Source organism: Schistocerca nitens, chromosome 4, assembly GCF_023898315.1.
Source record: "Schistocerca nitens isolate TAMUIC-IGC-003100 chromosome 4, iqSchNite1.1, whole genome shotgun sequence".
NCBI lineage: Eukaryota > Metazoa > Arthropoda > Insecta > Orthoptera > Acrididae > Schistocerca > Schistocerca nitens.
The window spans coordinates 391,675,135-391,697,677 of record NC_064617.1 but is presented as its reverse complement, the minus strand read 5'-3'; the positions used below and the strand labels follow the sequence as shown (position 1 = coordinate 391,697,677).

The following is a 22,543-nucleotide window of genomic DNA, read 5'->3' as shown; positions in this document are numbered from 1 at the left end:
TTTAGTTTGTACTTGTCAGCATCCTTCTCTTTAAGGGACAGCTTTTCTCTTCTTGATGCTGATTATAAGTCAAGCAAAATGTTTTTGCACTTTTCATCTGCACTTTTAACAGTTTATATCTGTCGCACTAATCTTTTCTTGGTATATAAATATATGTGTTAAATTTACGATTGAATATGCAATTAAATGTTGTTTACCACCGAATATGCGATTAAACATTACTGCATTAACAAATAGTAAACATTGCTTCTCAAGACGTTCTTAATAGCCGTGATAGAAATCTGCCAAACTTTTGCTACATTCAGTAAATTCACGATTAGTCTGAACCCTTAAATAGAGTGATTCAACTCTGCGTATAGCATTAACAAAATTCCTTACACTGCCTTTTATTTCAGAATCTACTGTAGGATTCATGATTTTATCTTTTATCAGCCTCAACAAATCCGATTTCAGATTTCTTCATCAAATCCATTCGGACGGGTCGCTCGTTTATTTCAATAACTGTCCTGAAAAATGTACTTAAAACCCTAATAAGCGTATCATTCATTCCAAATAAAACGCTGTATTCAATTTCTGAATTCTTGTGTGGTTGAATGGCGATGCTTCGTTTTAGCAGGCCAATTGTATGCAGCTATATATCCCCATTGCCTCTGTATATCTGAATGATCCCAATAGCTATCAAATATTTCTTGTTGAACGTCATTAATTTTTTCCCAACTCAGTAGTCTAAATTCGCTGCAGATGGTGGGGCTCTTTTTTTCTGGATATTCTGCCTTTGTCTTTAAAGACGACATACATGCTCTTCCAGAATTTCTCATTATTTTAGCTGTTCTAACTGCCCAATTTTCGAGATTCTGTCTCTTTTTCTTCCCTTTCTTCATCTCAGTTTCGACATCTGTTAGAAAGTTACTTTCATCTGTACTTTCAGACCTATAATCGTCACAGGAATTGACAGTAAAATTTCGATCTTCTATTGAGTCATCATTTAATACATCAATATGGTCACAGTCTACTGCAGAAATACATTATTGGCTCTGAGCACTATGGGACTTAACTGCTGAGGTCATCAGTCCCCTAGAACTTAGAACTAATTAAACATAACCAACCTAAGGACATCACACACATCCATGCCCGAGGCAGGATTCGAACCTGCGACCGTAGCGGTCGCGCGGTTCCAGACTGAAGCGCCTAGAACCGCTCGGCCACTCTGGCCGGCAGAAATACATTATTGTTGTTTTCCTTTCACTTTTGTCAGACGCATGCGGACAGAACTTTCTGACCTACATGCAACAGCAAAAATGTCAGTTCTGCTTCCTTCATAACTAGTAGAAGCAACAATTGATCCGATTTCATTATAGGATCCGATTTCATTATAGGATATCATTAAGGATGATGCAGTTCTGTGAAAATGTAGCTCATGAAGTACTGTATTACGTTCTTCCATTTGCTACCTCATTACTTGGATTTGTTTCATGGGGTTCTTTCCCTTGAATGCATTCCAGATTAGCAGAATGTCTATACTCTGTGTTACTGTCCAATGTGACAAGCGAACGCCCTGACGGCAACGTCATTATTCTGCATGAAAAGGGAACAGGAAAGGAAATGTACGAGTATTTTATTAAAAGTGACCCAATAAAAATACCCTATCTACTTCTTCAAAAACGACAAAACTGAGAACGTTAGATTTCCTCTAAAGTGAAGCAGCTCAAAACATCAACAGTACATCGTCGTAAATATTACATTTCACACTGAAATCAACAGTGTTGTTTTACATGGGAGAGCCAGCGATGGTTAAATTAGAAAATAACGGACTTTTTATGACCGAAGTACATAAATGGAACGTTTTACTCTAGTCATTCAAACAGATGTAACTCCATATTCCCGGAAATGAGTCTTCAAAACTGGCATTTTTTAAATTATTTAAGCGCTCTACGCTCACATTGGTTAACTAAAGTGCTAGCAAGGGAAATATCACACTGCTTTTTGTGACTTCAAATCAAAAGTACGACACAACTACTAAAAATAGCACAGTTTCGGACTACTTAACAACGATCCGTTCAGTATGGAATTCACTGCTCAACTAACAGTGCAACGCTATTATAGTTAGGAGCACGTTCCTTCTCCATACAATTGAAGTGACGCAACTGCTCGCTAATGGCCAAATTATGAAGCTACAGAAACACACTTTTGGTAATTGATGAGGTACTGTTTCAACACTGTCATAGTAACAACCGAAAAATGTAGATTTTTGTGTTACGTCACTTTTGTAGGAAGGGTACGGTGTGTTTCAACCTGACTCCTTCTCTCCTTCATTATTTCCACCTATCAGCTCTATTAATTCTGGCGTTTGCAATACAGTGACTTACCACTGCCACGTCTCAAACTGACGAAGAAAGGAAGACATGAAAAGTTGAGAAGCACAAGGGAAGACGTCTTTCTGTACATGAAGAAATTTCTTGGAATATATGATTAGAGCACAGTATTGTATGGTAGTGAAGCACGGACTGTGGGAATACAGTAAAACAAGAAACGGTGAGATTTGGTGCTCTAGAAGGATACTGAAGATTGGATGGCCTAATAAGAGAGAGTTTCTCTGGAGAATCGGCGAACAAAGGAAAGTGTGAAAAACAGTGATAGTAAGAGGGGACAGGATGATAGGAGGTGTGTTGTCACAGAATTACGTTCGTGGTACCAGAGGCTAAAACTGTTAGGGTAGACAGAGGATGGAGTACATCCTACATATAATCTGGCACTTAGGTTTCAAGTGCTACTGTGAGATGAAAGAGTCCGGCACAAGAGAGTAATTCGTGATGGACCGCATCAAACCAGCCATTGGACTGAAGAACAAAAAAGATAAAGAGATCAGAGTATTTGAGTACTTGTTTTAAATATTCCTATAAGGAAAAAATAAAGCGCAACAAAGTTTAAGAAATGTTAAATATTGCTTTTTGTGAGCCTGCTAAGAGTATGGTTGAAATGGCTCTAAGCACTATGAGACTTAACATCTGAGGTCATCAGTCCCGCAGACTTAGAACTACTTAAACCTAACTAACGTAAGGACACACACACATCCATGCCCGAGGTAGGATTGGAACCTGCGACCCTAGCAGCCGCGTAGTTCCGGACTGAAGCGCCTAGAACCGCTCGGCCACGGCGGCCGGCTAACAATGATGTTTAAGGGGCAGTCAAATGGAAACGGGACAGATGGAAATGCCGGCCGGGGTGGCCGAGCGGTTCTAGGCGCTACAGTCCGGAACCGCGCGACCGCTACGGTCGCAGGTTCGAATCCTGCCTCGGGCATGGATGTGTGTGATGTCCTTAGGTTAGTTAGGTTTAAGGAGTTCTAAGTTCTAGGGGACTGATGACCAAAGTAGTTAAGTCTCATAGTGCTCAGAGCCATTTGAACCATTTTTGAACAGATGGAAAAAAGCAAGTAAACTGGTTACTATTTCAGAAGTTATTGCCATAACTATTAATACCTTTACCCCATTGTGGGACAAGACGATCAGTGGCTCGGTGGAAAATTTTTTCTGTTGTTCACGGAACCACGATTGTAAGCAGGCATGCAGCTCATGCGTGGGTACAATCGTGGTTCCATAGGCGAGCACAAACATTTTTCCGTGAGGGTACTGACGAACTTGTCTCACAGAAGGATAAATGTTTTAATAGTTGTGGCGATTACTTTTGAAATAATAAAAAGTTTATTACTTTTTTCCCTTTTGTCTCGCTTTCGTTTGACTGCCCCGTAAGGAACTACTGAAATGTGTCATAATATGTGACAAAACATGTGTTTAGAGTTATGGCTTCGAAACTAAGACTCAGTAGCCCCAGTGGAATAATCCTAGACCACCAGGACCGAAGATAGCTTGACAAGTACGGTCAAATGTGAAGCTTCGATTTTTGTGGTATAAAGGACCTTGAGTTCTTGTCACAAGGTTTGATGATCAGTAATGAATACTACTTACTGTGGTATCATACAAGGTTTGAATAAAAAGTAATGAGACTGATTTTTTGCTGACGCTACTGTACTTTGCAGCGCGACTCGCGCGGGAGGACTGGTGGTGGTGGGGTGTCTGGCCGAAAACGCGCGGCGTGCCAGTCGCTTGGGGGCTCCTGTCTCGGCAGCATCGTGCGTTGAGTGGACACGTCGCAAAGTCGTCGATCGTGGCGCAGCGTGCAGCAAACCATCGAGAAACGTTTCGCCATCAAGTTTTGTATGAAACTAGGAAAATCGGGTAGGGAAACGTTGGTTATGGGTCGGCAAGCCTACGGCGATGACTGCCTGTCAAAAGCCCAGGTTTTCAGGTGGGTGAAGAGCTTTAAAGAGGGCCGGGACAGCGTTCAGGACGAGGACCGCACCGGACGCCCGTCAACCAGAAAAACTGACAAAAACATCTACCTTGTGCGCATTTTATTGAACATCGACCGTCGGATGAGTGTCAGGATGATAGCAGACGACCTCACACTTGATAAATTGACAGTGCACAACATCATCACCAAAAAATTGTCGATGAGGAAGATCTGCGCCAAGATGGTCCCCAAGATTTTGTCAGACATTCAAAAGCAAGCACGTGTGGACGCCTGCCAAGACAATCTCTAGAGCCTTGAAGCTGATCCTCAATTTTTAGATAACGTTATCACCGGAGACGAAACCTGGGTGTTTCAGTACGACCCGGAGTAAAGCGTATGAATGCCGAATGGCACACAGTAGCATCCCCACATCCAAAAAAGGCTCGCATGAGCAAATCGAAGATGAAAGCCATCCTGACTGTGTTTTTCGATGTCAGGGGCGTGGTTCATCTTGAATTTGTGCCCCAAGGCCAAACTGTCAACAGTGCTTTTTATTGCGATGCGCTCAAGAGACTGAAAGCCAGGGTTCATCACGTGAGGCCAGCCATCACCGATGATTGGGAGATGCATCATGGCAATGCGCCGAGTCACACCTGCTTCATGGTGGCCAGCAACCTGGGCAAGAAAGGGATTCCAAAGATTGCCCAGTCGCCCTACAGTCCCGATGAGGCCCCGCCAGACGTTTTTTTTTTTTTTTTTGTTCCTAAAACTTAAAACTTCCCCAAAAGGACACCGTCATGGGACGTTGGAGCAGGTCCAAGCCGCTACGACGAGGGCTTTGAAGGCCATCCCGGACTCAGCGTTCGCGGCAGCGTTTGAAGCGTGGAAATCTCGCATGCAGCGGGTTGTTGACTATCAAGGGTTATACATTGAAGTGTACTAAGTTCAAAAATGGTTCAAATGGCTCTGAGCACTATGGGACTTAACATCTGAGGTCATCAGTCCCCTAGAACTTAGACCTACTTAAACCTATCTAACCTAAGGACATCACACACATCCATGCCCGAGGCAGGATTCGAACCTGCGGCCGTAGGGGTCACGCGGTTTCAAACTGACGCGCCTAGAACCGCACGGCCACTCCGGCCGGCTGTGTACTAAGTGGTTGTCGCGATATCTACAGTAAATTTTGATTCACAAGCTGAGTCTCATTATTTTTTATGCAAAGCCTGTAGATCGATACCACCCTCGCCGGCTCTCACAGTTGGCAACAGAAATGCGCCTTTCCCACAGACGCCAACTGTAGTCGCTCGGGGCCCAGTGGATACAACGATGTGCGTCTGCTGAGCCACGCCTTCAGCGGCTCTGACCACGAGCGCCCTCGAAAATGGTTCAAATGGCTCTGAGCACTATGGGACTTACTTGTGAGGTCATCAGTCCCCTAGTACTTAGAACTACTTAAACCTAACTAACCTAAGGACGTCACACACATCCATGCCCGAGGCAGGATTCGAATCTGCGACCGTAGCGACAGCGCGGTTCCAGACTGTAGCTCCTAGAACCGCTCGGCCACACCGGCCGGCACGAGCGCCCTCTGCCGCTATAATATACGAGCAGGATGGCCCGCAGCAGCGTAGCTGCCCACTCTGAGTCACAGTCTTCAGTTTTAGTCAGTCCTCGTCAGTTTGGTCGTGTGTTACTAACGGGAGCCTCATACTGGACAACGCTCTTTTGCTTCTTGCAATAGCTAGACTTTGCTGCTGTTTTTTTGTTTTGTAAAGTTTCTTTGAAGCTCTTGGAGGAAGCTAAAAGATAAGTAAAACTTCTGCTTACTGTACTTACGTGTTCACTAATCATTTCTGCTCCTGTCTGACTTCCCTATGACGACAGCTGCTACACCACTCTGCAACCCGCCTCCCTTTACCATTGCGTTTGAAGTAGTACACAGCCGTCACGGTAGCTCATCGTGTTCGCTCAGAGAGCTGGTTGACCTCTCTAATAAAAAAAAACTGAGTGGAAGGATCAACAAACGAACTTTAATGGATGTCATGTGATGTCCGCAACGACCAAACACGACAAGTGGTCACCTCGACAAAATGACAATCCTGAGGGCCCGGGTTCGATTCCCGGCTGTATCGGAGATTTTCTCCACCCAGGGACTGGGTGTTGTTTCGTTCTAATCATCATCATTTCATCCCCATCGACGGGAAAGTCGCTGAAGTGGCGTCTACCCGACGGGAGGCCCTAGTCACACGACTTTTTTTTTTTTTTTTTTTTTTTTACAGCACTTACAAGTTTAACCCCGACGGTTGCTTTAAGAATTCCGAAAAGAGTTATCAAATTTCTGGTGAAACAGTTCCTAGCTTTTTCACTGCTATACTGCTTGTCCATTAATGTCTGGCCAAAACTAATACTGCAACGATGCCCCTGCCTCCGTATTCGCCAGAAATGGTCCCGTGTGGCTTAAAGAGCCAGCGTTTACAAGCATAGATGAGAGCAAACATGCGTCGAAGAGAGAGCTAAAAGCTGTTCCAGAGATCTAGTTCCGGAAGTGTTTCGGGGGTTGGAGAAAGTACTGGCATATGTGTATAAAATCTGTTGTTGTTGTAGTCTTCAGTCCGAAGACTGGTTTGATGCAGCACTCCATGCTACTCTATCCTGTGCAAGCCTCTTCTTCTCCGAGTAACTACTTCAATCTATATCCCTCTGAATCTACTTACTGTATTCATCTCTTGGTCTCCCTCTACGACTTTTACTTAACACGCTTCCCTCCAGCACTAACCTGGTGATCCCTTGATGTCTCAGGATGTATCCTACCAATCGATCCCTTCTTTTGGTCAGGTTCTACCACAAATTTCCCCTCTCCCGTATAAAATCTAATGGGGACTATTTGGAGGGCGATATCAGTGATATGGACAAATAAATAAAATTCTCCCAAAAAAGCCAAATTCCCTTTATTTTTTAATGCATCTCCTATCTTGCGTTATTTTACATGCACATGTGTCCGTGTGAAGATAAGCCCCGCTGACATCAGTTCCTTTGCCTCTGTTCGCAGGTCCAGTGAGGACGACTACTGCCCACCAGAGGACGTGGACTTCATTCAGGAGGCGGTGCTGAAAGAACTGCGCCTCAAGTTCTCCCCAGTCAAGCTGCAGCTCGCCTACCTGGAGGAGGGAGACCAGTGAACAACTGGAAGACTGCCACTAGCATGTCATTTTCTATTTAGTTTCGTATGAGGTTGACGCTTATCGTCAGACTTAGTAGTTTTTGCCATGCATAATTTTATACAGTTTCATTTCAAAAGACTGATGTTAGATATAAGTCACGGGGATTTGGTGAATGGTATTTTGTAATGCAGAATCGTAAATTAATGTACTCTTTTTTGTGACAAGTAAATGAATATTGTGCCTGAGTACGTTGTCTAATTTATCTAGAAACTACTACCGACCACAGCCTTACTATTCCTAAACCAGTACTGTACGGTACAGTACATAACCAAACATCGATAAATGGTAACCCTCGTCTCTAGAAATCCCGGAAATTAAGCATCGACTGAAACTTGCACTTGATACTGTCTTATCTGGACTTAAACGCGACAAATTCTCACACCTAGTAATACAGTGGTTTCTTATCTAATGATAAAGCCGTGTTGATTCTGTGCTCCATATAATTTACAACACTCGTTTCTCATAATCAAGCAGTGTAACTGTCCACCGCTGACAGAAAAATTACCCTTAATGCAGTAATTAGTGTGTTATTTTAAACTTTGAGAATGGTTTTCAGTAGCTTTAAGTAGGAAAGGAAACAGTTTGAACATATATATGGCAAAAAAGCAAACAAAAGTTTCATAAATATCACATTTCACTTCTCTCTTTTGAGGGATATGTGCTTGGTCCAGCAATCCTGCAGGTTTTTCATCCTATCGGAAAACAGATTCTGTCAAACTTGGCAAAGAACTCGGTGACTGTAATTATCACTTCCTCATTTCACGAATTTTTTTCCAAGCAGGCCATAGTTTCAAGTCTGGAACTGGAAGAAGTCACTTTGGGCTAAGTCTGGCTAATAGTGTGGATGAGGAATCAATTCAAAACCTAACTCGTGTACTTTCACCATTGTTATTGCTGATGTGTGGGATAGTGCATTATACTGATGAAAGAGAACTTTTTTGCTTAACCGGCTTAGCTTTTTTTCAGCCAACGCAAGTTTCAAACGATCCAGCAATGAAGCATTACAGGCTCCAGTTGTGGTTCTGCCTTCTTTCAAGTAATCTATGAGTATTATTTCTTGGAAACGTGCAAGGCTCGACTAGTGCCGTCAGAGAATCGCTTGAAAGGTGAAGTGTTGCGCTGTTGTCTCCAGCTTACAATGTAGACCTGGTGCGTCCTGTCTCGTGGACTGCATTCGTCCAAGATACAGTGGCCCCATCCCAGGCCTCACGGTTTGGTGTGCGATGTGTTTCAACTGTCGTTCACCTTTGGTGTTTCTGGAGAGGACGCTAAGCAGTGCTCTGTATGTGTAGAACGCTGTTAGACCTGTTATTTTGCTGTTCTTGCAACATGAAGATGATGTGTTATTCTCACGGATAATGCTCCCCCACATACTGCCCGTAAAACTCAACGTCCACTGCAAGAAATGCAGAAATTTCCCTGGCCAGCACGATCTCTGGACTGATCTTCAATCAAGCCTTTGTGGAATACGATGGCATGAGAACTGACCCGTGCAACTCACCAACCAGCAGCTCATTCCTAATTAGGTAAACAGATCGAGCAGGTGTGAAATAATGTATATCCTAGGACAGTTTTCGCCACCTGTTTTACTGGATGTCAGAGACAGCGCCTGCACTGCCGCTCGCGCCGGCTACGCCGCATACTAATATGGGAGTTTCAGCATGGGTCGATACTTGGTACCTAAGAACCGCTTGTGCTACTGATCTGTAAATGCAATAATTTCATGTACTCCACATGTACTGTTGCAACATTTGCTCTTCAGTGAAATGGAAACCTCTAAACGGCTATAATAATTTTTTTCCGGTAATGTAGATCAGGAATCCAAGCAGTTGATATAAATGTGGATCGACCCTTGGTATGGTAAATTAGGCGGAGATTTTCTTCAGTCCATGAAATTAAATCTCTTCCATTGGAGTCGTTGGAGCTATATTTCCAATGTTTGTGGCGGCTGTTGAAATTCAAATTGCTTGGTGGGGATGTGTATGAAGGACATGATATGGCCATTGAAGTACTAGATGTTTACAATACGTAAATAAATTTTTATAATGGCTTCATAATTCGCGTTACTATTTTGCTTCTGTGAGTAGTTAAACTAATGATTCCGTAATATTCGTATTTCTCAGCATCTGCCTTCTTTGAAATTGGGGTTATTTTATTTCAGTCTGAGGATATTTTGCCTGTCGTACCAGGACTGTAACTACTGGGGATTGAAAAAAAATGCAGAGCCACCGTGAGAAATGCATGCTTGAGCATAAATATAGATACTACCGAAACCTGCAGATTGCGCGTTTGTATTTGAGCACGAACGGCACCAGTGCAAAGTTCTCAATACGTTTCAAGTGTCAGTCATGGTCAGAACCGTGTTCTGTGAAGTTGTGAGTGCATTATGTTGACGCTAAGTGAATTCGAAAGCAGTCCCATTGTTGGTGTTGGTTGGTGCATGCTTCTGTAGCCAAGGTGGCCGAAGGATCTTGTGTTTCAAGAGGCAGCATATCGAAGATTATACTGCATACAGGGAAAGTGTGTGTACATTACCCACTAAGACACAAAGTGGGTGAAAGTGTGTGTTGAGTGATGGTGAAGCTCGGTCACTGACGGCGAAAAATGAAGCGACCGTAGCTGCAGAAAAAACCACTCATCAGTGATGCAAATGCACGGAACAGGAGAACGGGGCGTGGAAGCCATACAATTTGGCCTACGGAGCAATGGAAGAAAGTCATTTGGTCGGACGAAGCTTTCTGCATACTGCGTCCAACATCTGGCCGAGTTTACGCCCAAGAGTGAAACATGGCGGGGAATCGGTAATGATTTGGGCAGTCATTTCGTGGTACTTCACGAATGACATGGTTACTCTGCAAGGTCTCATTACAGCCAAGGATTATGTGACCATTTTGGCTGATCAGGTCCATCCTATGGTGTGATGTTTGTACCCCAGTGGTGATGCTGTGTTTCAAGACGACAAAGCTCATGTTCACACAGCTCGCATCGTCCAGGACTGGTTCGCTGATGACATTGTAATTCTGTCGGAGACAGCAAGGGACTTGGAACGGAATGGACAGTGTCTTGAAAGGAGGATATAAGATGAACATCAACAAAAGCAAAACGAGGATAATGGAATGTAGTCGAATTAAGTCGGGTGATGCTGAGGGAATTAGATTAGGAAATGAGACACTTAAAGTAGTAAAGGAGTTTTGCTATTTGGGGAACAAAAGAAACTGATGATGGTCGAAGTAGAGAGCATATAAAATGTAGACTGACAATGGCAAGGAAAGCGCTTCTCAAGAAGAAAAATTTGTTAACATCGAGTATAGATTTAAATGTCAGAAAGTCGTTTCTTAAAGTATTTGTATGGAGTGTAGCCATGTATGGCAGTGAAACGTGGACAGTAAATAGTTTAGACAAGAAGAGAATAGAGGCTTTCGAAATGTGGTGCTACAGAAGAATGCTGAAGATTAGATGGGTAGATCACATAACTAATGAGGAGGTATTGAATAGAATTGGGGAGAAGAGGAGCTTGTGGCACAACTTGACCAGAAGAAGGGATCGGTTGGTAGGACATGTTCTGAGACATCGAGGAACCACCAATTTAGTATTGGAGGGCAGCGTGGAGGGTAAAAGTCGTAGAGGGAGACCAAGAGATGAATACACTAAGCAGATTCAGAAGGATGTAGGCTGCAGTAGATACTGGGAGATGAAGAAGCTTGCACAGGATAGATTAGCATGGAGAGCTGCATTAAACCAGTCTCAGGACTGAAGACCACAACAACAACAACAACAAGTGACTCATGAAAGGTATAGGTTATTGTTAGTCAGGGACATTCTTTTGTAGGGATTATTGAAAGTCAGATTAAGTTGCGCTAAAAAATTGTGTGTCAGTTTAGTGATGATCAGAATAAGTAAAGAGAGAAATGTCTGAGTACGTTCAGTTTTGCTCAGCTCGCATCGTCCAGGACTGGTTCTGTGAGCACAAGGATATTTTGCCATGTCTCCTCTGGTGACCACAGTCACTAGATCTCGGTATTATTGAGCCTTTGTGATCTACTTTGGGAAGAACGGAGTGTGATTGCTATGTACCTCCATCATAGTCACCTGGACTTGCCACTATTTTGCAGGGAGAATGGTATAAGATTCCCTTGAAAACCATACAGGACCTGTATTTAATCATTCTGAGATGACTGGTTTCAGTTTGGAGTGACGATAGTGTTCTCACATCACATTAGACATGGAAATGTGTTGTGTTTTTGTTATTTCCATATTTCTGTCCATCCCTATGTGTCACAGGTGGCTGTCTTAAGGATCACAATAATTTTGAGGTAACGTAGTCTACTGCAGGTACCTTGTTTCGACCTATGTTGTAACCTCCCAATAGATACATTCCTAAACCTCCCAACAGTAAAAAATATAATTATTTATATCATTCACATTCAGTGTAATCTCCCAACAGAAAATTCCGTAACCTACCAATAACACAATGTGACTAACCTCTCAATAAAACTGTGGATCACTTACTACCTCTCAATAATTGACTGTGAATTTAAACTGGTAAATTTTGAACGTCAGCAGTGCTGCGTCATGGCTCTGAAAGATCATACCGAATAAATTGAAAATTCTTACCTCAATTTGGTCGCCGGATAACGCGTATATATCTGCTCTTAAGAGAAATTTTTCTGGCACAGCCCAGTGCAATGTTGGCCGATAGATTTGTCACGTATAAAAAGAAACTGATTTTTCTTTACAATAATCGGGATGACCATGGATTGGAGAAATTAGTAAATTCTTTAAATTGAGATGAATGATTGTCAAAAGTTAATTTTTATAGGAAAGATTATTATTAAGAAAATTTTTAAAAAACATTTACATGGGACTTGATATAACAATACTACATATGCGCGAGGCTGCTTTTACCTTACACTGCAACGCTCAGGCACCGCCACCCCTCCACACGACCGGCCCAACCAACACGATACACCAGACTGCTAGCAACTTCTTACTCCTACTGCTACAGTTCCTACTGCAATCAACACTGCTCTCTGGTCTGAGATTCTCTTACAGCTTACATATCGCAGGCAGCGCGTGAGCAATCCATCGAAATTACATCAGCTCGAGTGCGCTAGCAATAAATTCCTTAGTCATAGATCTCTTACAATGTCTCACACTGCTCTCTCATGTTCTTCTGGCATCCATTTCATTCTCATGTAATTTATCTTTCCTTTCTAAGTTCATTTCATCTGTAAAGCTCTTCTATACATTCTTTTCATATTTAATTTCATCCTTTCCTTCTTTGCTTATTACCAGCTTCACATCTGAGCTCTTTATGATCGCAGAGCTACTTCTCTTTACCGCAAAGGTTTCTTTAATTTTCATATATGAGGCGTCTTCTTCTTTCACACCTTTCACTTAGTCATGCATCCTTCTACACTTTCAGTTTCTCATCTCCTTATTCCCGCTTATCCATTTTGTACTTTTTGTCAATGTCATTTTTAAGACGCCTGTATCCCTTTCTTCTGGCTTCACCAGTGTTTCCCTATTTTCTCCTTTCGTCGATTAAATCTGGTGTGCTGTTCAAGAATATCTGTGCGGCCTTATCTTCTTCGCTATCGAATGATTTACTGCTTTACCGAGCGAGGTGGAGCAGTGGTTAGCACACTTGATTAGCATTCGGGAAGACGACGATTCAATCCCGCGTCCGGCCATCCTGATTTAGGTTTTCCGTGATTTCCCTAAATCGCTTCAGCCAAATGCGGGGATGGTTCCTTTGACAGGACAAAGCCGATTTCTTTTCCCATCCTTCCCTAATGCGATGAGACCGATGACCTCACTGTTTGGTCTCTTCCCCCAAATCAACCCAACCCAACCCTCCTACCACCGAACTTCGCTAATTCCCACGATCTAACTTTACTATTTAAACTCTAGAAACTATCCACTCGTCTTCTATTTACTCTATTGTACTTTCTTTATTTCACTCTATTTTTGCCTTATAGTCTCAACAACCATTGATTCTGTAGTTTATCCCGGTTCCAGCTCATTAATTTCAAACCTTCATGCTATTTCTTCAGTTTTACTATGCAGCTCATCATCATTTCGCGCCTCCAGTTTCCTGGGTACTGGTGACGAAGGTCTTCAAACGCTTTCTAACCAACAAATAATTGTTAGAAACACCATCACTAACTGGAAAGGTTTTACAGTTTGAAAACTGGTTTATAAATCTCCCTTGCCATTACATAATTCAGTTCTCTTCTATGTATACAGTCTTCTTTCATAATGCTTAAACCAAATGTTTGTGATGGTTGAGATATGATCCTTGATAAATTTTGCCAGGCAGGCTCCCCTTTCATTCTTTCCGCCCGTATGGAGCGGTACGTGTTACGGCACAGCTCTTGACCAGTTGCGATAAGAGCGGGAAGTAACGTGGAACGACTTATCGTAACACGTTAGCCGACACTCGTAGATCGTCTGTATGCTTGATTGCAGGGTTCCATTGTAGTCTTGGAGATAACATAAGATACTTAAAACATTGGCCATGTGCGCGTAGCCGGTCGCTGTGGCCGAGCGGTTCTAGGCGCTACAGTCTGGAACCGCGCTACCGCTACGGTCACAGGTTCGAATCCTGCCTCGGGCATGGATGTGTGTGCTGTCCTTAGGTTAGTTAGGTTTAAGTAGTTCTAAGTTCTAGGGGCTGATGACCTCAGATGTTAAGTCCCATGGTGCTCAGAGCCATTTGAACCATGTGCGCGGAGGACTCGCGCACTGGGGTTTCTGTACAAACTTAATTATGTACATAGACAGTTCATTCATTCATAGAATCGAGAATCTCAACCATTTGTGCCTGTTATCGACATTGATACCGATAAGATATCAGTCCCAGGGACTCCAATATTTTCGAGGATGTTTTAATTTCAGTGATATAAATTTAACATAAAGTCATGTAGGAGCCAGGCGACCATGATTCGCCTCCATAGATGAGTGGTCAGCGCGGCACAATGCTGAGTGCGGGGTCCGGGTCCGATTCGGGCTGGGTCGGAGATTTTCTCCGCTCTGGGACTGGGTGTTGTGTTGTCATCATCATGTCATCCTCATCGATACGCAAATCGCCGAAGTGGCGTCAGCTAAAAGCTTGCACCAGGCGACCGGTCTACCCGACGGGAGGCCTTCGCCACACGACATTTCATTTCAGGCGACCATTATTATAATAACCAGTAGTTCTTCGTTAAGGCTGACTAGGTCGCAGTGGTAAGTCATACATCAGGCGAGGGATGGCATTACTGGTCATAAGACGCATTTCGGAAATCATCCATTGTAAGTAGGCTGTTTAGGTTTTTATATTGGTAACGCCACATAGCGCACTGTATGAAAATCACTGGCTGTGCTGTGTGCAGTCTGTGGCTGGTTGGCATTGTTGGAATATTCGCTATTGTAGTGTTGGGTAGTTGGATGTGAACAGCGCGTAGCGTTGCGCAGTTGGAGGTGAGCCGCCAGCAGTGGTGGATGTGGGGAGTGAGATGGCGGAGTTTTGAAAGCGTATGATCTGGACGTGTGTCCATCAGAGAGAGTAAATGTGTAAGAATGGATGTCATAAACTGATACGTATATATGTTGACTTTTGAACACAATTAAGGTAAATACATTGTTTGTTCTCTATCGAAATCTTTCATTTGCTAACTATGCCTATCAGCAATTAGTGCCTTCAGTAGTTAGAATCCTTTATTTAGCTGGCAGTATTGGCGCTCGCTGTATCTCAGTAGTTCGAGTAACTAAGATTTTTGTGAGGTAAGTGATTCATGAAAGGTATAGGTTATTGTTAGTCAGGGCCATTCTTTTGTAGGGATTATTGAAAGTCAGATTGCGTTGCGGTAAATATATTGTGTGTCAGTTTAGTGATGATCAGAATAAGTAAAGAGAGAAATGTCTGAGTACGTTCAGTTTTGTTCAGCTGTTTGAAAATCAAATAACGTAAGGGGTTTACCAGCACAGTAATTCATTAATTTTTCTATGGGGACGTTTCACCATCATCAGGAGCGATTACTGCACGTAGATATGGTGTTCCAAGTATGTGAAACAAACATTCGCAGAATGCAAGACGTACATGGAAGATCATCCGTAGCATAATAATAAAATAATTATGAACAGACTTCGAATAAGACTACAGCAATATGACCGCGTAGTGCATAAGACAAACTACGGATATTCAAGGGAGGACAAGGAGCACTTGTAACGAAAACTGGTTTTTGCTCGTTTCAAGGTACTCGATACTAGTTACAAGATATGCATGATAGTAATCTGCTACAATATGCACATCAAATTAAGTTCGACATAGATTACAGTGATTTCGAGGGAAGCAGTGGATGGTTGCATAACTTCAAACAGTGCTACATAACTGGAAGGCGTTACATAACGAAATTTCAAACAAAGCGTCAACTTGGTGGGCACTGCAAACTGCGGAATCGGCCCGAAAATTTGTAGATGAGATGAACAAACTTATGCCATCATCATGGAGGAATTTGTTTTCAGCTTCGACCAATCGAGATTTGAAGAGGAAATGTATATGAAAGAAACCCGGGAAATTAGAGGTACGAAGAGAGTTGTATCAAGATCAACGAACATCAGTGCCTTAACGCATTCGTATATAATTATATCGACTGTTAATCTGGATGGTAAATTGGCTGGAAAGCTAGTTTCTTGTCTTGCGAGGAGTCGGAGATGAGGCAATGACCCCCTACTTTTCTTTCTCGTGTGTGTGTCTTTGCAAGGGCAGTATGGAATATTTATGTCACGGCAAGCAACAGTGGGAAAATGGGCGTACGAGAACTACAGCTATGGTATGAGCACTGATTTTGGCCAATAGCTGGTCAAAAACTTGCTTTTGCTTGATTCCTACTCTGCGTATAAATTCACTCTCCTTTAGAGTAGGTTATCCCTTGAAAAGTGTGTGAATTGCATTTCATACCATCCGGAACCACTGTAAAAATATAGCCTCTGGATGTTTCCTTTTTCCATGCCTATAAAACATTTTTGGCACTATCAGCAACTACGCCTTAAAGGATAGCCAATTTCACGGTAAGCTCCGCGACAGGCTGTTTGGCATTCTGTTGCATGCCATCACATTCCATCAGTTCTCATCACCCCGATCACCAATATGCATTCCGTTATGTGCGGAACTTCCTACATGGTTTGTAACTCCCAAGGAGCTCATCTTCGACCTTCATGGTGCGAACCTTTGTGATCTCTGTGGCGTGACACGTTTCATTGGGTGTTCATGGAGCAAGTAAACGGTTTCTTTTGAACATTTCTTTACTGGCGACGTTGTCCATTATGCGAACTGTAATACATTCATTCCAAGAGGGTTAACTCAGCACCTCCCATACTCTCATTTTCTGTCGACCTTCTGGCGCACACGGTAAGTGACTGGCTATCAACAATTCTCGCTACGCAATTGCTCTTACAACACTTTCGCATGAACAATAGTCTAAAATTAATCCTAAAGAAATGTCTTCAGAATCAATACAATATTCATTACAACACTCAGTACAAATAAATCTGCCTCAAATTATAAAAGAATACAATGTATCTGGCTGCGAGTGATATCTTGAGTTTTGCTGATATTTACTTTATCACTGGTTTTAAAGCTTTTCCTGTACAACTGAAAGTGTTTAGTTTTTATTACTGAGTTGAGGAGTAGCTAATACAGCACCAGTGTGTTTTTTTACTAAATGCATTGAAATATTATCAATGAAATATACACACTCGTCTTTTGTGATATGAAAGTGGCTGCGGCAGAGATGTAAAGGTATTCCTCTCACCTGAGATGGTAGCAGTTGCGAAAACAAAGATGATCGCTGATCTGTGGTGTGTCAGATGTTTTTGCTACACCAGGAAGCTCACAGTATGGCAGTGAGTCGTCAGTTCAAGCACTGAAAGTTATAAAAAAATATTCTTCTTCTAATAGCTGCTTCAAAAGATAATTTGGTGACATAAAAGTATGAAATCACTTTAGATAAGGTCTATAGATGGGGATTCTCTGGGCTATGACATGACACTCTGTTTTAATCACAAAAATGGACATCTATGCCATAATTTATTTATGTAGCGTGATGTCTCTTTGTTGAATTCTCACTCTCGAAACTAATTAGTGCTTGGCCCCAACAATAAATGATTCTGAAAATCACTGTTTCGTCTCATGTTCGTCTTCCGTAACACCAAAGTTCGCGTAATCGCCTCTTCCTATTTACGTAATCCGCTAATCTGCTGTAGTTCATCGACTTTTTCCTTCTCTCGGTAAAACAAATAGCTGACATCATCTTCACATGCAGCCAATGCTATTGTTGTACTCCGGCTTCTTTGACAAAACCCATACAATCATTGTTCTCCCTGTGTCTTGATTTCTACGCTCTTGATGATCTTCTCCATCGATTTCCTTTCCGTTCTTGTTCTGTTCCTTCAGGGTACTGAATAGCTTACATCCATAAAACTGATACTATAATTACTAGTACAATTCCAACAACGAGGCCATGATGAGTCTCCAGCAAATTCTTCATTACTCTCAGACGGATCCAGCCACAAAAACACCTCTGACTCTCCATCCAAACCTTCCCTCTCTCCTTTCTACACCTTACCCGTCCATCCATTCATAAAATTCTTCTTCACGTCCACAAAGACAACTCGTTTCTCCGCTAACAAACTTCCATGTCTTTGTCCAACTCTCTCCTCTCTTAACTCCCACTGTCAACTGTCTGCATCCCCAGTGTTAATTACAAAGATAATTTTTAACCTATGGAACCGTAGAACTTCCTATTATATTAATGTTACATAGAATTTGTATAAACTTGACATGAAACATGACGTACATACATTTACATATTTGTAGGTAACATTTTCAATTTTAGCATTTGTATACGTATATAAAAATGCATATTACATTGCATCTGAGTTAAATAATTGTCCATAACTGAAAAATCCTATACGTATTAACAATGGACAAAAATCTCTTTCTTAAGATTCGTAAGAGTCTTAATTCTATGTTATTTACTAAGAAGGGCCGGGCTTCTTCAGATTTACAGTAGACAATGTTGTTCGAGTAATCAGTTGCATAGCCTGTTCTTGACTATCAATTACTCTGTTTGTGCACATGTACCAGATCGCATTATTTCGAATCAGGAAAGACTGGAGCAGGGTACATTATCTGCTGGTTTTCCTAACTCGCTAAGGATGCGTGTCAATTCATGTAATTTTGAGTTAACAGCTGCGGTGCGATGCATTCTCACCACTGCTCGTGTCCATCCGTAGGTTTGATCTTAATAATAAGCCTTTTATTTACGTGTTTTTTCTTTGTATGAGCCTTCAGCTGTTGTAGACACAAATGGATAGAGAAATGTCGATCTAGCAGGGGAAGTCACGTATTTACTTCTCAGATAAGATGACAGCCATGCTTCACTGCAGTCTTTCCTAATCCTTCATTTTGTCAAATAGAAGCGGGGGAGATTGTTACATGCCCATAACTCATTCCAGTGGACCACTGTTTAAAGTGTAGCACATGTACACATCTCTATTAAAAGCTTGTTATTAGCTAATAATGGTATTAAGGTGATGGGGTTTCAGAAGGCGTTATTAATTAACAGCTGTCTTACCGGACTTCAGAAGGAGACATACTGTTCTTGAAAAGTGCAGTACATGTTTCATCGCATAATGAGTGTGAAAGCTTTAATTCCTACCTTTAAGAAAGGGAGAGAAAGAACGACAACTCGTGTATTTGCTAACTGAATTAGACTGTATTCGTTAGTTCCATCTACTCCTCATCGAAACGCACACAGATGATACCTTCGTAATATGAGAAGCGTACATTACTGTACAGTTACTAGGAAAGAATGCCCTCCCTTTGCATACTGGTGACGAACATTTGCCTTTCTTCAACGATTTTTTTCTGTGAGCGATGAAAAACGTCGAACAGAGCAGGAAGAGCCCTGTAATGTAGGGTTACTACCATGAAACTTCGAGAAACGTTTAACAAGGATTTCTACGTAGGTATTCTTAAGCAAGCACTAGGACAAATCTTCCTATTACTGATCGTCGTCAGTCATCGAGAAAAAAAAAAATCACCTTTGTATGTGCTTGCTAATAAAAGGTTTCACCGTGATATTTGTAGGTGCTAAATGATAGCTAGTTATGGCTCAACATAAATGGTGTTCCCCCCAATCGTAGTTGCGTGGTCAGCAGTAAACACCAACATTAAGAGGATATGAATTGTTCAAATGGCTCTGAGCACTATGGGACTTAACAGCTGTGGTCATCAGTCCCCTAGAACTTAGAACTACTTAAACCTAACTAACCTAAGGACATCACACACATCCATGCCCGAGGCAGGATTCGAACCTGCGACCGTAGCAGTCGCACGGTTCCGGACTGCGCGCCTAGAACCGCGAGACCACCGCGGCCGGCTATGAATTGTTCATCTGGAGTCTAACAACGCATAACTTTTCAAATACTTCTCGTTTGATGGAGACACAAGCTAACGGTTTATGAAACTCTCTAAATTCTTAATTTCCTGCTGAGTATTTCAGGCATTCGGAAGTGGCTACGAAGCAAACATAATCTGCCGTGTTTTTCAAGTTTGGCGGTACAAAGTGGTACTCCGCGGACAGTTCGCGGAGGGGCCGCGGGGTGGCTCTGCAGTCGCGACACGCGCGCTCTCTTACGATTTCTTTCTGGAATCACTACCAGCACAGCTTTCTGTAATCGATGCGTGAATTCCATCACCAGCAGATTCTCCGTGCGCGCGTTTCCGGACATCAATCGTCCTGTGTCATTTACCTTCTTTCTTCCGTTTATCTTCCGCACACAGCTGAAATCTGAAAATACTCACATAAGCTACCATTTGTGCCAGCTCCGGATTATTTTTTCACGTATTGCGCGGTACATAACGAGCAACAAATGATGGACGTCACAGTTTGTGAGGGAGACGCCAACAAATTACGTGAAGGTGTTTTTACTCTGGACTCCTCTCTTCCCGTAGGCGAGACTTGGTGAGATGTGGTCACCCCTGTCCCTCCCCTGTGTGAGAGGCACCCTGTAATCGGGTAAAAATACGTAATTTGTAAAATCATTTTGTTTCTTCTAAACACTGATTAAAACGCTTTAGTAGAACCACGATTTATTTATAAGGTGTATTAAACAGTTTTTTTAACACGTGATTAAAATACTTTATTTTAAACACTCCAACTCTGAGTAATATTTGGACGGACAGAACAGAGACAGACAAAAAGGCTCCACAGAAATAGTATTAACCGATCCATAAAAAACTAACCTTTTATTGGCAAATAATATAAAAATTAAATGTCATTGGACCGTTGTTACCTTACGGATGAATGACAACATTGTTTGTACCTTCCTTTTAACCATATTGTTACGTAACTTTTCAGTCTCTGGACTAACGTGACCACTAAGAGAATTCTTGTTGTGATTTCAGCTTAGGTTCCTTCCACAAACGTTTAACTTCTCGCTCGCATGCGTACTTTGATTTGTCGGTATGCTGCTTAACATACGCACTGTAAAAGTTTTGATACAAATTCATGTGGGACACAATAACATGAGTCTTACAAACGTTGCAGAATATCACGGCTGACTCACTGACGGACACGCAGTGATTACGAATGACTCACTGACATGGGTGCTTTCGACCGGCGCGGCAGAAAACTCCTCAAATGAAATTTAACATTTGGGTGACACTTGTTTCAAATCGGAGCATCCTAGGCTTCCACACATTAAAGCATTCATTTCACTTCAGAGAGGCCTACAGAGTAATGGGCACTTTCATACTGTCTATGTTCGGATTTAATTACATAAAACAAAATGTTAGCCATTATAATAATGAATATTCTCTTAATTAAAAAAACTGACCTCAGATTTTCATTGCCCAATCCACCCCTTTAAATAAGGTTTGGTGAGATTTTGCCGGTCCCTTCCTCCCACTATTTTGAGCTCACTTAATTAATGGAAGTCCATTTACCGTAGTGCAACTTTTTCTCTATATTTAGACTACAAAATATTATGACCCGTATGGTATATACGGGGCACAAAACAATGTTTAGATTGAAAATGCATAAATTTTGGGAGCACTGCATACTTACTTTTGATACGAAGTATCTATGACACGAAAAAGTGGTTCGGTAACGTATTGTAGACTTGCTCTCTCACGTTACCCTACTGAAGGTAAATATGCAGCACAGTTAATTTGATTTCTATAACCGACTGCTTAGATATCGTGAAATACCTGTGTAACTGGCGAGCTGTAAATACATTTTTTTCTAATTCTTTCATTTTTGACATAAATCTGTCTTACCTGCTCGAAAATTTGTCTGTTCTCTTTACTAGTGTTAACAACATAAGATACATTTCCAGTTTCAGTGTGTGGCAGGCCCCACAAATAACTCAATGCAAAGTTAACATGATGCTCAGGCCGTTTTGGTTAAACTTGTCAACCTGCTGAAACTGAAATTTAAGGCTGTTATTGAGTACTGGATTAAACGCATGGAGCACATAAGCTCCTGGTAAAAATATTCCGCCTTCAGTTCAGCTTTTGCCAGCATCGCAGGTAGCGTACGGTGAAGAATGAGCACCTGTATTTAAAGGTCACCAACTTTTCAGAAAGGGCGCCCTGGCAGCGTCCTACTGGCAACAGCTGGTAGACGGACATTGGAAACGTATTAAAATTTTCATCGAGAGCCTGATAAACTTTCTAAGAGGTCCAGTAACAGAATCAATGAGAATAAACTTATTAAGGACGAAAGTAACTTCAGCATACTGTATCACTACCAAGTACGAGGGGCGTCTGAAAAGTCCGTGCAAAGTCCGAGAGATGGCATCACCGGTGCGTATCGAGGTCATGTTTAATTAGTAGCATCTTTGGAAAGAACGCACACCAAGTTTCAGCCATATTGGTCTATTTCTTTACGTTTTGCATTCGTGTGAATCAAGGAAGTCGAGCGATTGTCAAAAAATGGACGAAAAAGAATTTCGTGTGGTGATTAAACATTACTTTA

The 22,543-nt window shown here is 42.0% G+C and overlaps 1 protein-coding gene across 1 annotated transcript in view; it reads left to right on the top strand.

Moving 5' to 3' along the window:
• The window catches only part of LOC126251539 (UPF0489 protein C5orf22 homolog), a 503,866-nt gene extending 496,208 nt beyond the window's left edge, over positions 1-7,658 (top strand). Inside the window, exon 3 of the mRNA XM_049952047.1 lies at positions 7,343-7,658. Within this exon, the coding sequence (XP_049808004.1) occupies positions 7,343-7,472 (130 nt within the window). The 3' untranslated portion in view covers positions 7,473-7,658. The remainder of the gene's footprint in view (positions 1-7,342) is intronic.
• Positions 7,659-22,543: the final 14,885 nt, after the last annotated feature.